Below are 15,000 nucleotides of genomic sequence, written 5' to 3' on the forward strand. Positions count from 1 at the left end.
AAACAATAATTTGACGCTGAAAGTGAGAAAAGCCAGACAACAAGAAGTGGAGTAGTAGTTTGATATGCAACCTAATAGATGAGTACGAGGCACGGCCATGTTTGTGGAACATTTTTTGCGATGACTACCACAATCGGGATGTAACTGGAAAAGCGAAGAAAGAACTGGAGGTAAGTCAAAGTGAATTGCATCATATTCATGGCCAAATGTTTTATTTATTTTGCCTAACTGCTTAGCTTCAAGACTTTTTTAACCCTTAAGCCTCTTACTTGGAAAACCTATGGTTTAATACATCGAGTTTCAAAGCAGTGACAGCCGGTTTCATCAGGAATGTTCAGAGGGATTACATGTTCATAAATTTCTAGTGAACACCCCAATATTGTCAACTACTATCATGAACTATCATGGATCGTTTGATCGCAAACATGATAGTCAATGATAGTGAATGATAGTTGAAACTATCATCAACTATCATCAACTATCATGACCGTTTGAACGGGGCTTAACTTTTACATGGCCAGTGCCTATGTCTAATTTCTTTGGCAGTTAATCAGAAATAAAAACATATTTGCCCGAGTAACATTTCTGATAAAATGCTCTTCCATTCTCAATGATACTATCAACTGTTCGAGAGGTCTAATAGTTGCAAGACTTTAAGGTAAAAAGACAATTAAAGTACATGTTCAAAATGGGTGTCCCATAAATAATAATTCTCTGCTATGAGAATCAAAAACTTCGAAACGCCCCATTCTAGTTGGAGCTGTTTATCGTCCGCCTTCTACAACCGCGGCTATTGATACAATACTGGAACTTAATATTGAGGCAGCTTATCCTCGAAAGCAAAAGATGTGTTTACTTGGAGATTTTAATATCAACTATCTTGATACATCAACTTACCAAAACCACCGTCTTAGTACTATTAGAACCTTGAAGGGCTTAAGTTTAAGTCAAGTCACCAGTCTCATATATATCCAACAAGCGCGAATGGAGTAATAGTTTAAACTTAAACTCCAAAAATTTGGAAGTGCGAAATACGAGAGAAAAAAGCGAGAAAATCCGAGCGAAATCGAAAAAATTTGATGAAGATGCGATAATGTGTAATATCTTGAGGTCAGACAGACGTAGGCTCATCACAAAAACATTTCTTGACTTTTCGCGTACTTCTAAACGTCGGAATTGATCCAAAGTTTCCACGAAAAGTTTTTTTTTTCTCTCTTTTGACTTAATTCAGAGAGAAATTTCGCTTTCCAGCGAAAAAAATTTAAGCTTAGCAACGTTTAGCGCATTCGTTTACCATAAAAGCTCAAAAAAAGGTATATTAGCTGATAACCTAGATTGAGTGAAACAATCAGAGCACGTGAAATGTTTTTTATTCAGAGAGAAATTGCGCTTTCCGTCAAAAAAATTTAAGCTTAGCAACGTTTAGCGCATTCGTTTACCATATAAGGTCAAAATAAGGTATATGAGCTAATAACCGAGATTGAGTGAACCAATCAGAGCACGTGAAATGCATTATCCGAGGTTGAGAATTGAATAATGCGCATTATTAACCTCGGATAATGCAATTCTCGTGCTCTGATTGGTTCACTCAATCTCGGTTATTAGCTCATATGGATATGATATGAGAGTGGTTATAGCCAACTCGGCGCTACGCGCCTCGTTGGCTATTTACCATGTCATATCCAACGCGCGCTCATGGAATAATTGTTTAATTATCTTATATTGGAAAACAGAGAATTTAACTTCCTTTGTGACACTAAAAGGGAGTGATTACACCTTGCAGCGTTGCGATGGATTAAAACCACAGTTGATGAGTTTTTTGTCTGCTGTAGACGGGGCAAGATTTATGCGATTGATGTGTAATTTATATATTGTTTTACATGGTATACTCTCTACTTCCTTGAAGAGGAGGAAATTTCTTCGGTTTGCAATTGTAACAGTTTTATCCAGGTACGAGGTATTGCAGAAATTAGCTCGTAATATTCTAGAAAGTTGCAATTTACTCGGAATTTTGTTGGAAGAAATGAAATGAAAGGAAGCATTTTTTTTTTGTTTGTTACATAGACTGGATACATTTTGAACGCCGCGTTGATTCCAATTTCTGTCGAAAAGTGACTGTTTGTTTATTTTTATGTGCCGGTTGTTCCAAATAATTTGATTAGCTACTTCACTTTTGGTCTCGGGTACGGTGTGGATTAACTCTTGCTAGTATACTATGACATGTTTATAAAATGTTGGTAGTGATTTGTTTAAATTTAGGCAATTGACATCAAATTGCAATGAAAGTTCAGTGTACCACCTACCCTTGCAAGCAGAGATTTTGGAACGGCTTTCCATGGTGCATCATCAGTAGAACACAAGCGCTTAACCCAACATAGTTTTAAAGCTTTAGCAAAAACTTTTAAGTCAGTCATGTTTAGACCTCCCTTCTCTTTACGTTTTACGATGCCCCTAGATTTTTTAATTTTAGGCTGCTTGTATTTCCAGATAAAATTGAAAATTATTCCATTAACTTCTTCTGTAAAGGAAGCAGGAATGTCCAGAACACTGCAAACAAAGGTTAGCTTCGAAAGCGCAAGTGCTTTGACTACGTTAATTTTTCCGGAAATGGGGATGTCTCTTGATGACGAGATATTAAGTATTTTCTTTAACAGTACAAGATTGCCATAGAAGTTTGAGGTTCAAGATTTTATCTTTGCGTAGACGTGATGAGCGTAACCATAGGAGTTCCGATTTGGACTGATTTATCCGAAGGCCAGAGGCACTTTCAAATTTGTCCAGTAGATTAAAAGCCCTAAAATCGCTTGCTAAATCAAAAAAACAAAACAACATTAAAGAATTGGTTCGGAAAGATGGCTCTATTGAAATGAAGGCGGAAGGGATGGCAAACATGTTCAATGGGTTTTTTGCGAACATTGCTAGTGCATTGCGTGCAAATCTTGGACACTAGCAAGTTGGAATATTTTGTCTCCTCCAGGCTTGATAACTACATCACTCAATTCAACATCCCAGCTATTACAACGCAAGAAACTTTACGCTTGATTGTGAGTTTGCCTAATGGTAAAGCTACAGGCCCAGATGGCGCAAGTGTAAGATTGCTCAAACTGATCGCACCTGCTCTGTGTCAGCCCTTGACAACGTTGTTCAACTTGTCCTTGGTAAAAGGCTATTTCCGAAGCAAATGGAAAATTGCGCTTGTTACTCCGGTCCCCTCCACAAGGATGTTCCCTGTAATTGCAAGGACAATTACAGACCTATATCTGTTTTGTCTGTGCTGTCTAAGTTAAGGTACAGGTAGGTAAAAGTAAAGGTACACCTTATTTAACATCGGAAGTTCCTTTACTCTCTAGAGAGTATTCTCCCAGGAAGCCGACGTTGCGCTCATTTTACTTCCCTCTCCATCAGTGCTTCCATTTTATGGGTATTTAAAGCTACTTAAGGTACACGGAAAGGAAAGAAATCGAAACAAGGATGTGAGATCCGCGAATCGAACTCAGGACCTCCTGCCCTAAGGCCGCGCACTAACCGCCTGTGCCACCCTTGTTACTCGAGAAGCATGTTGCGCATGCGTACATGGACTACCTAGTTCAAAATGGACTTATCCACCGTTTACAGTCTGCTTTTCGCAACGCACACTCCACTAAAACGGTCCTGATCAATCTCACAGATCAGATTTTACACAGCCTTGACCGAGACGAGGTTACTGAATTAGTATTCGTCTACTTTAAGAAGGCCTTCGACGTGGTAGACCATGGTCTTCTCTTGAAGAAGATCGATTTATACAGAGCTAGGGACACCGCACTCTCCTGGTTCACGTCTTATCTCTCGAATCGTTTCCAGTTTGTTGCTCTCAATGGACAATCATCCGCACGCCTAGTAGTCAAGCAAGGTGTACCCCAGGGTTCGGTATTGGGGCCCATCCTGTTCCTTTTGTTTGTTAATGATTACTGCTCCATCTTCAGAACTCCTCAGTTGATATCTTCGCAGATGATTGAATGCTCATTATAGTGACCTTAACAATCTTATGATGTAAATAATGACTTGGATTCTCACAACGAATGGTTAGCACAAAATAAGATGTTCATAAATGTAAAGAAAACTAAATCAATGCTTGTTACAGGTACCAGAATACTCAGCAAAGTCAATGACTCTGGTGAGGATCAAAGTCTCCAGCTCAAGATAGGCCGTGTAGATATAAACAGTGTCAAATCCCACAAGCTTTTAGGTGTGACACTGGACTTGGAAATGAGCTGTGAATGTCATGTCGAGGAGCTCTCAAAGAAGCTTTCAAAGCGCCTAGGACTGCTGAAACATACTAGTCCCTACCTCAAGCAGGCACAACGAGAGATGTATTTTAATAGTATAGTTAAGCCCATTATGATGTATGGCAGTATGATATGAGATAACTCCAGTAATAGTTGCAAGCAGTTAATTTTAAGATTACAGAAGAGGGCTGCCAGAATTATTCTAAATGCAGACGGACAGACACCTTCAGTTTCTCTTTTTAATAGACTAAACTTGTTGCCTTTCTATAAAGAGAGTGCTACAAAGCGTAACACACTAGTGTTTAAAAAAATAAATAATTACACTGTCCCAGAATTCATACTTACTATCCTTAAACAGCGATCGCCACAACAGAGTCACGCGCCATAGTAACCTTACCCTTGTTACCTCCAAATACAAACGAGAAACGGAAGGGGGAGCAGCTTTTTAGTGAGAACGTCCAAGCAATGGAACACTCTTAACATTAATTTTAGAAGTCAAGAATCTGTAGCATGCTTTAAGAGGATTTTTTACTCTCAATTTTGAAGTGAGCAGACGGCCACCAGGCTTTTTCCTATTTTGATAGTGATATGTGTATATATTGTCTTGTAAATGATTTTGCATCGTTTTAGATTATCAATCAGAAGGGGGGCGCAGCATCAGTAGCACTAATTAACTTTATGTAGGGCCACAAATTTATCAGCAGCCTTTAGCTTACTGTCATGTGTTACCCTATTCAAATAAAGTCTATTATTATTATATTAAACAGATTGATTATTGATTGATCTTTGGCAAAAATGGTGGTGTCGTCGGTATACTGTGCAAGTTTCGCTCGATACCTTTCATTGTAGCAGACTGTCTAATTGCGTTGCCGAGAACTTCTATGCCGATAATTCAGGGGAGTATCCAGAAATTCCCGAAAGAGGGGGCCGAAGAAATTGTGGCGAGAGCGCAGTACTAATTTTTCCTATTTGATATGCATTATACATTCAATTTTTCATACGTGAAATATATCTATAAAGGCAAAAATGTATTTGAAATAAGAAATTAGTGGTCAGCGGGTCAGCGGGTCGCCGAACATGGCTGCCACACGTTTTACTGCTCCAGCGATTGTGTTTTCTCTTTCCATATTAGTGCGCTGCAACTTGTCCTTTTTACGACGAAATGTTAGTTTTTGTTCCATCTACTCCGCTTACCAATTTTCGCCCTTGACAGATGGTCCAATTTTGGTTGGATTGGAGTCTTTCATCAATCGATTTGCATCCAAGAGGTCCGCCATCTTGGATTACAACTACAGGCGTTATGGCTCCTCTCAACTACTGCTATGTTCTATTCTCCTCTTGTGTGGTGATAATCAACCAAATCCTGGCCCATCGATACATCCATGCGGTCTGTGCTGCAAGCTGGTCAATCGAAATCAGAAGGGAATCGAATGCGAGGAATGTTTGGAGTGGTTTCACACGAATTGTATCTACATGTCATCCGAGTCTTATGACAACCACGGATGCGACTTTAGACTGGTGTGGATATGTAACCGCTGTTTGTTTCCAAACTTTTCTACATCTTTCCTGTTGAACGTCTCTCTTTCGGTAACTGTCTCCAACAGTTTTGGAAGTGTATCTAGTCCCTCGTCACAAGGGCCTCCTCTTCACTCCTCAAGCCCTACTGGCCCTACACCTCCAAGGAAGAAACCCGTGAAAAGAAAACTGAAAGTTGTTTCTCTTAATTGCAACGGTTTAAAGGGCTTGACTAAGAGGTCTGAGTTCCAATCTTACGTTGACCTGCACCAACTTGACGCTGATATTCTGACCTATTCAATCTTCCCGGAGAGCTATGATATTTTCCGTAAGGACAGGTCATCTTCTGGTGGATGGGTATTTATTGCAGTTCGCAGCGATTTAGTGGCTGTGGAGGAAAGACGCCATGACGTTAAGGCCTCTGAGGTCATCACAGTCAGTGCAGTTTGACAAAACAAAGAAACTCTACTTTACCAGCTACTATCGCCCGCCTACACAGGACAGCTGCTCTTTAGGCCTGTTGGATGATGATGTTCTCGGTAAACTTTGCAACATTCGATCTGCTTACCCTCATACTATCCTTGCGACTTCAACTGTGGCGCTATTGATTGGTGTTCTGGTGACCTGTATCAATCAATCAATCGATCGCGATCAATTTATTAAAGTCGTTACGTGGGATTGAGGTTGCCCTCAGTATCCGAGCTAGGGGCTCATGTACAAAACGCATGCCAAAAACAGAAACAAAAATAAGAGTGAACACATAATAACAATAATAACAAAATTAAATAGAAGTTACATACATGAAATTATAAACAATTGTTATCTAACTATAATAAACTAGATAATATTTAGTTATAAATATGTACACATCAAGCCTAAACTTATCACATAAACAGTCACATTCCAGGTCATGCTTGCGATTATGCCCTGTTGGCTTAATCCAGCACGTGAAATCTTCAACACGTCCCGCTTCTGGGAGAACATTAGATCTTGTATTTTCTACCACAAGCAACCTTTCCAGGCATGCCACGTCATGCCGTTGCATCAACGACCACGATGCTATCCTCTTTGAAGCTGAATGGGATGTAGCTCCAAAATTTGCCCCAAAACCTCGAAGGAGAGTTTATCAATTTCACAAGGGGGAGTACGAAAGCCTGTCGTCCTTCCGAAGTCACTATCTCGCATCAGGTCCCGAAGAAAGGTCTGTTGAGGATAACTGGTCCATTATCGCAGATTCCATCCAAGAGGCGATTAATAAGTTTATTCCATCCAAAATGACAAAAACAAAGCGTCATCTCCCTTGGGTTAGTCCAGCTATTAAAAGATTGATGAATAAGCGTGACCGCTTACGTAAGAAGGCTAAAAGAACTGGCAAAGCCCAGCACTTAGGTGCCTATAGACAGTTACGTAACAGGATAACTAAGAGTATTCTTTCAAAGAGGACTTTCGTCTGAGAGCAAGTTATTTACGGTCATTCATGAGTGGGCCAGCGTTCTTAACATCCACGGCCAGGTCGATGTGATCTTACTCGATTTTGCGAAGGCCTTTGACACTGTGCCTCCCGAAAGGTTGCTTCTTAAGGCCAAATTTTACGGCATATCTGGGAAAATAAACAACTGGTTGCGGGCTTTTCTCACTGGTAGGAGACAACGTGTGATGGTAAATGGTACTTCATCCAAGTGGGCACCTGTACTATCCGGTGTCCCCCAGAGTGCTGTTCTGGGGCCATTTTTGTTCCTTCTCTTTATAAACGATCTGCCCTCGTCTGTATCATCATGTGTCAAGTTATTCGCGGGTGACAGTGTGCTCTATCGCCATATTGAGTCTTCAGCCGACCACGATACGCTCCAGCAGGATCTACTCCAGCATTAGGAATGGACGGCTATGTGGCAAATAAACTTCGCCCCTAGTAAAAAAAAAATGCTACATCTATCACCCTTAAGCGTCAGCCATCGTCATTCTCGTAAACGCTGTGTAACACCCCCCTAAAGGGAGTTACGTTCCAGAAATATTTAGGGGTCTACATCACCAACTCCCTCAATTGCACAAAGCAGGCTGTGGAGGTGAAAAAGAAGGCAAATAAGATCTTAGGCGTACTCCAAACGAACTTCTCGCCTTGTAGTGCTGTTGTCAAGGAACGGGCCTATTTGTCCCTTGTCCGCCCTGTATGCGAGTACGGCTCCGTCGCGTGGAGTCCATGACAAAAGACATAATCTGTGTTGAATCCGTTCAGCGTCGTGCTGCGCGCTTTGTTTGTAACGATTACTGTCGTTCCAGTAGCGTTAATACAATGTTATCGAACTTGGGTTGGCAAGATCTTGAGTCACGCAGGAAGATCACCGATTTGACAATGGTGCACTGTCCCTATTTGACCCGAGGTAGTGCATAGCACCCATTCCAGTTCCAGCGTTACTCATCTACCATTAACGCTCACAAGTATTCTTTTTTCGTAAGAACTGTTCCCGCCTGGAACGCTTGTAATCGCGAAGCAAAGAGAGACGGGAATTCGTAATTTTGAATATATGTTATGTTAGGTAGCTTTTTATATCAAGTCTGTATAATAACTTGTTTTAGATAGTGAACAGTTTTTAATAAGATTCTAGATAATTTTTGAATACTTTTTTTGCCTATTTTTATAACAACAGTATAAAACGTTTTTAATATTAATTTTTGGCTTTATGTTTTATAGAGGGCCTCAAGTTTAACAATTTTTTATACTGTCACGTGTTTACCCTCTTTAAATAAAGACCTTACCTCACCTATTAAGTGCTGTGTTTAGCTTAGCTTACTTGCCGATGCAAATCACCACTGCGTTTTTCTAAAATCCCATCCCTGCTATAGTGCCATAGTAACCAGGGGAATGTCAGGTAGCATTTCAATTCCGATAGGAAGTGCTAGTCTTCGAAATATTTCATGCTAATGAAGTACACGAATAAAATTAATACAAGAAACCAGACAAAATTTTCGTTACTCTAACTTACTTCATTTCGACGGAACTGTTCCAAACAATAAGGACAGCGATCTCAAAAATATGTTTGTCAGAAAGCAAATGAAAATCTTCGAGGGGACAATTTAATTTTGCAAATTAAAGATTATTCAATTAAGGACAAATTCAGTCGACAGACACGTAAGAGTTAGTCTCCATATCCAGGAGTTTCTACCGCAAATTTTTGAGAAACAATTCTCTCAGAAATGCAATTTTCTGCGTTGTGTGAGCATTCTTGCGGCGAGTATTTTGCTTACTGGGACTTTCAGGGGTCATAATGAAGTGTCGAGTAAAATCCCGAACAAGATATAGAAAACTTAATAATTCATTCATTTCTTCAAGAAGACAGAATACCTGAGTGGTTAGGGTGCCAGATTCGCTCTGACCGCGAGGTTAATTTGTTTGGCATCAGCCCTTTGTTTTTGTTTTTTTTTCCCTCAAGATATGCTGTATTAACGATGAAATGATATATTAAATGGAACATATATTAACAGCGGATATGAAATCAAGTTAAGCTATGATCCTCGCAGTTATGAACGCATTTTTTGCAATTGCGTAAAGAAACCTGAAATTTTCAGGACTTGAACAGGGTTTGAACCTGTGACCACACGATGCCGGTGCGACGCTCTAACCAACTGAGCTATGAAGCCACTGACGTTGGGAGCTCGTCATTTGTGGGTTCTAGTGTTCCCGTCAGGAATGAATAAACGATGAAATGATAACTTCGAGGATCATACCTTCACTTGATTTCATATCCGCAGTTCATATATGATCCATCTCATATATCATTTCATCGTCGATTCATTCCTCACGGGAGCATTAGAACCCACCAATGACCAGCTCCCAACGTCAGTGGCTTCATAGCTCAGTTGGCTAGAGCGTCGCACCGGTATCGCGTTGTCACGGGTTCAAACCCTGTTGAAGTCCTGAATTTTTCAGGCTTCCTTACGTAATTGCAAAAATTGCGTTCATAACTGTGAGGATCATATATAGCTTCACTTGATATGCTGTATTGTTAATAAATATCCCTTTTCCTTTCAACACAATTCAGGGAGGCTCTGTCGGAAAGGGAACAGCTGTCAAGGATAAATCAGACATCGACTGTGTGGTTTTCCTCAACGATGTGAAAAGCATGGAAAAGCACAAATTTGATTTGGAGGAAACAAAGGACCTCCTGGAGTTTTGCCTCGAACAGAGTCCCTATAAAGACCAAATCACCTTTGGTAAACAGACACCCTTCGCCGTGAAATTCCATTTCCGCCTGGATTTGTCTCGAGAATTTGACGTTGACTTGCTGCCGACATTTACAACTGATCAATGTCGAGGTAAAATAGGATTTTAATCCTCCTTTAACCCAACCTCAATACGAGTCAATTGTTTGTCAGCCACACTGGTCTTATTAGAGGCAGTCCTCTTTTGGCCAGCGTCCTTGTTTGTTGCAGTTTAAAGTCCATAATGAGGTCTATTTGATTGCAATTTCATTGTTTCGGGGCATAAATAAACTTTTGAACCATGTGAATTAGCTCTGTGTGTCCACGTTGAATGAAGGCAAGTTAATTAGAACGTGCATTTTTTTTCCCACTTTGCAGAAAAACTGTACAAAGAAATGATTGGCTGTAAAGCGAAAGAAAGGGGTTATTACTCAGCACATTTTGTGAGCTTACAAGTGAAATTTGTCAACGAGCGTAAAGCGGCGATCTTGAAAGACCTAATCCGCCTTGTAAAGTACTGGCGCAAAACCTGCATTGAAGACAAAAGTGCTGGTAAAACTAGACTGCCATCTTCGTATCCACTGGAGCTCATCACCATACACTGTTGGGAGAAGGCTGGGAAACCCAACCCATTTGACATTCGGGTCGGTTTTAAAGCTGTTCTTCAACAGTTGGTCGATAATCGCCACATAAACGTCCGTTGGTGTGAATACTACTCGGAGGCTCTCGCTAATAGAGGAATCAGAGGGATGACTAAGAGTGATAAAAGGTTCGTTTTTGTTCCTGTACAGGGAAAATCGCAAGCAAGACCTGGGGGGGAGGGGGGGGGGTGGCCCATATAAAAGCGACGGGGGTGATAGTCGTACCCTTTAGGGGCCTCAAATTTGTGAATTGATACCTCTTAGGGAGCTATAACCAAGGATGACCACCGGTAGAGTTATCGCGGTAGCTCCTACTGTGCTGAGCAGAGGAGTGTGACACGAACCAGTTGCCAGTCAAATTTAGGGTTATTCTTTATTGCTATAACGAAATAGTGAAAATGTCATTCAAATTAACGAGTTGTTTTAAGATTGGTACCTCTTTTGGGTGAAAATGAATTTGGGCCACACCCACAAAACGAATTTTAGGGGTTGTTTTCAAAATTTCCGACAATCACCCTCTCACTTTATTAATATGGGAGCTCTCCTCCCCCTGAGCACTTGGCTCAACATTTTTTTGTAGAAAAATAGAAGCTCCAAAAAGCTTACACTGGGTTGGATGTGGTACGTATTACACAAATAAAGAAGTCACTGAATTGGGTGGTATTGAACTGCAGTGTTCTAGTTAATTTTTTCAAGTGGGGCGTCATTAAGACCATTTGAGGGGTCACCCACATGTCGCGCCAGCAGAGGCCCTTTGGCTCACACGTTTAATTATTTTGTAATGTCCTGTCCCATTTTGAGGTCTTTTAGTTTTTTAAGCTTTGGTAATAAATTCAGTTTAAAGATAACAAAACACGCTCTTGAGTAAAATTCACTCGTTTCTTCTTTAAATAAAAAGTCTGCAAAAAACTAACTGCAAATTGCTCTGACGGACGTTTTCCTGCATGTCTTGCAGTTGACTAAGCAAACGTTTATTGCACACACTAAGGTGTTGTTTCTACGGAGCCCGGTAAGTGCCATGGTTATCATTCTTTTTTTTTTGCCAACATTTGTGGCAACTTTTTTGTAGACGTTTTTTGCCGACTTTTGTGACAACTTTTTTGCCGACTTTTCTGTCGACTTTTTCGGCAACATTTTTATGTCGACTTTTTTGTCGAGTTTTTTGTCGACTTTGTGTCGAGATTGTTGTCGAGTTTTTTTGTCGACTTTTTTGTCGAGCTTTTTGTCAACTTTTGTGTCGACTTTTTTGTCGAGTTTTGGATTAATTTCTGATTAAAATAAAAGAGCGTTGAAATCGTTCATAAAACAAATTATGTCAACCTTTTTGACATGCATGCATTCGCGGTGTTGGCCTCTCAGTTAGATACTGGCCAACATGGCCGCGTTTGTGCCTGTTATTCTCTTTACAGTTGCTTTGAGAACGTCCACATGTGCAGGTGTTCGGCTTCCAAACTATATTCCCACATTGCAAGATTACTCTGGCAGACGTTATGATATCATTGAAAACTATTTCCATCTTGGCCTGGAGTACTCAGAGATTTTGTTGTTTCTTGGATTATTTCATGGCATCACTCTAAGCCGTAGACAATTAAAAAGGCTCTTGAAAGCCAAAGGACTTGGAAGAAGAAGAAACCCATCAAAAAACTCGATATAAAAGTCGACAAAAAGTCGACACAAAACTCGACAAAAATCTCGACAAAAAAGTCGACAAAAAACTCGACACAAAAGTCGACAAAATCTCGACACAAAAGTCGACATAAAACTCGACACAAAACTCTACAAAAAAATGTTGACAAGAAAGTTGACAAAAAAGTCGGCCAAAACAAAGTCGTCAGAAAAGTGGACTCGACTGAACGCTATAAAAAAGAATGATGACCATGGGACTTACCGGGCTCCGTATGTTTCCGCTTCATAATTCCTCTTCTTGTAAGTCGACCTTAATCTAATCTGATGCCAGGTCAGAACATTGTTTGGCTTCAGTTGCGTTTGCACCAGAAAGACAGATGAAGAAAAAAATAACATAGTTTATATATATATATATATATATATATATATACAGAGTTAACTGAATAGAGAGTAATGTGAAGTGCTAGATTTATATCCCATATGAACCATGTGATCGTTAGCCCTATTGATGGAAATGGGCCCACACAAGGACAGAGAAAAACTCTGACCAGGGTGGGAATTGAACCCACGACCTTCGAGTTAGATCTCCGCCGCTCTACTGACTGAGCTACAAGGTCAGACGGGAGCAGGCCGTGGGAACTGAAAATGCTAAAGTGACGGCAATGAACATGTACAAGTACAAGGAAAGGTTACGTTTATACAAACGTTGGCAACTGAATAGAGGGTAATGTGAAGTGCTAGAATTCTATCCCACATAAACCATGTGAGCCTTAGCTCACATCGAATTCTCATCGAAAGATTAATGACAATCGATCTTAAAAACACGAAAATTTCTGCAGTCTGTGACTTTTATGATGTTTTGTCAAGAGAAAGAAGTTAATCACATGCTAGGCAGCCACAAAGGTGCACGTGATCACCTTGTGTCAACTGAATGAATTACGGGAAAGAATGTTAATCGTTTGTCGTTTTCAGAGTAGAACAACGTACTTTTCAGCCAAGAAACGTCCGTCTTTGAGTTTTTTAATTTTGTTGTAATATTTAACTGGATATTTACATTTCATCTGTCGGGTCAGAAAGCCTTCTTTGTCGGGTTCCTGAGAAACTTATCTATTTTGACTTCAGGGTAAACTATTTACCCAATTGCGAGGTTGATCAGCCAAGTAATTGAAAATCTAAACATCTATGAGATACAAATACAGACTTGCGAATTATAACAAATCGCTATTCTGACAATCACAAAAGCAGAAGAAAATGGTTACGTAAATATGAAGCTTGTTACTGTTTTTGGGTTAGAGTAAAAGGATATTTTTCACGCAAATTATGTAATTTCACGACACTCAAAATTCGCAGAAAGCGTTTGTTTCATGTAAACAATCTTCGCACTAGAAAGTCGTAGCAATAAATTGGATTAACCACGAAGTTAACAAAATATTTTTGGCTTCCCAAATAACTTCATCTGACACTCACGGCATGACAAAATCATTTGTCACAGAAATAAAATTCCTGTCCCCACGCTTATCACATTTCAACGCACGTATCCAAATTTGTTATCTCATTTTCACCACGATTCCCGCCAAATTTTTCTTCTTTCAAATACATTGTATTAGCAAAAATAGTATTTATCGTCAAGCGTTGCATCTTTTATGTTCAAATAACCGCTAAAAGTAAAGATTTTTTAACGCTCTATCCGTAGACATTTTTTCATAATTTAATATTTGCACAACAGTCAAATCACAAAAATAGCAACGCACGCAACAAATTTAGTCGCTTTTACCTCTTCGTCGAATTCTAATGCTTAACACAGGAATTTTTAGTTATTGTGAAAATCTTTCTATATTCGTTAGCAATCATCCTTTCAAATTTCAGAGAAATCGACCGGTCCGCGAATATTTTACGAGTTTTTTTCAATGGGATGTCAAAAGGCCAAGTGGATGTTATGCATACTAGGGGAAGTTCGGGCGATCAAGTTGCGCGTGTGACCCGTTATAAATACTTTTTCACAAAATGTTCCCGAATCGTCAAGTATCACCAGAGAAGACAAGAACATCATTTTAAAAGCTTATTCTACGCAAAAAGTAGGTTCTGGAGGTAATTTTGAGAGTGGAAATCAAGTGTGCGTCGCATGGTATATTTATATTTTAAAATTAAGTTAACACAACAGAAAGAGGCTTACCTTATTTTGACGTGAAAATGCTTTACTATTGCCATAAAAACTATCCAGGTAAGCTCGCATATTACACAACATGATGAATTCATAAAGGCCACCTTTTCCAGCGAAATATTTTTTTGAGGCAACCCTATTTCATTATTACGTGCGTGAAGACAAGAAACCCAATCGTTTCACATTGCACTCCGTGTCAAAAACGCAACTAAATAAATTTCTCACCAGTGTTCAGCATCAAACCCTTCACTGAAAACCCTTTACTTGAATTAGCAAGCAAAAATGGGCAACAAGCTTTCTTTCAAATAATTTTTGACTAACAAAAATTAGTGAAATTTCCAATGTTTACCAGACGACTGTGCATAATTGAGCACAAACAACAGATCACAGATCCAAGTCTCTGTCTTTGTTAAACCCATAAGTTTCTAGAGAATTTTCCATTTGATTTCAGTGTTGTGCGAAACACCACACTCGTCCAAAATTAGAACTAAAGCTCACTTTGATTACGGCTCGACGGTCGACAGATTGTTGTCGAAGTCCATTACTCGTCGCTGTTAAGATTCCAGATTTTTTTTTTTCAGCGCCTGTCTTGTTC

General features: G+C 39.7%; 1 protein-coding gene across 2 annotated transcripts in view; it reads left to right on the forward strand.

The window, feature by feature from the left end:
• Positions 1-15,000, forward strand: part of LOC138015701 (2'-5'-oligoadenylate synthase 1-like) — a 33,472-nt gene that overhangs the window by 15,570 nt on the left and 2,902 nt on the right. For both annotated transcript variants that reach the window (XM_068862813.1, XM_068862812.1), the window contains exons 3-4: positions 9,818-10,091; positions 10,356-10,746. In XM_068862813.1, the coding sequence (XP_068718914.1) occupies positions 9,818-10,091; positions 10,356-10,746 (665 nt within the window). The remainder of the gene's footprint in view (positions 1-9,817; positions 10,092-10,355; positions 10,747-15,000) is intronic.

The sequence above is a fragment of the Montipora capricornis genome, chromosome 9 (assembly GCF_036669925.1).
Source record: "Montipora capricornis isolate CH-2021 chromosome 9, ASM3666992v2, whole genome shotgun sequence".
NCBI lineage: Eukaryota > Metazoa > Cnidaria > Anthozoa > Scleractinia > Acroporidae > Montipora > Montipora capricornis.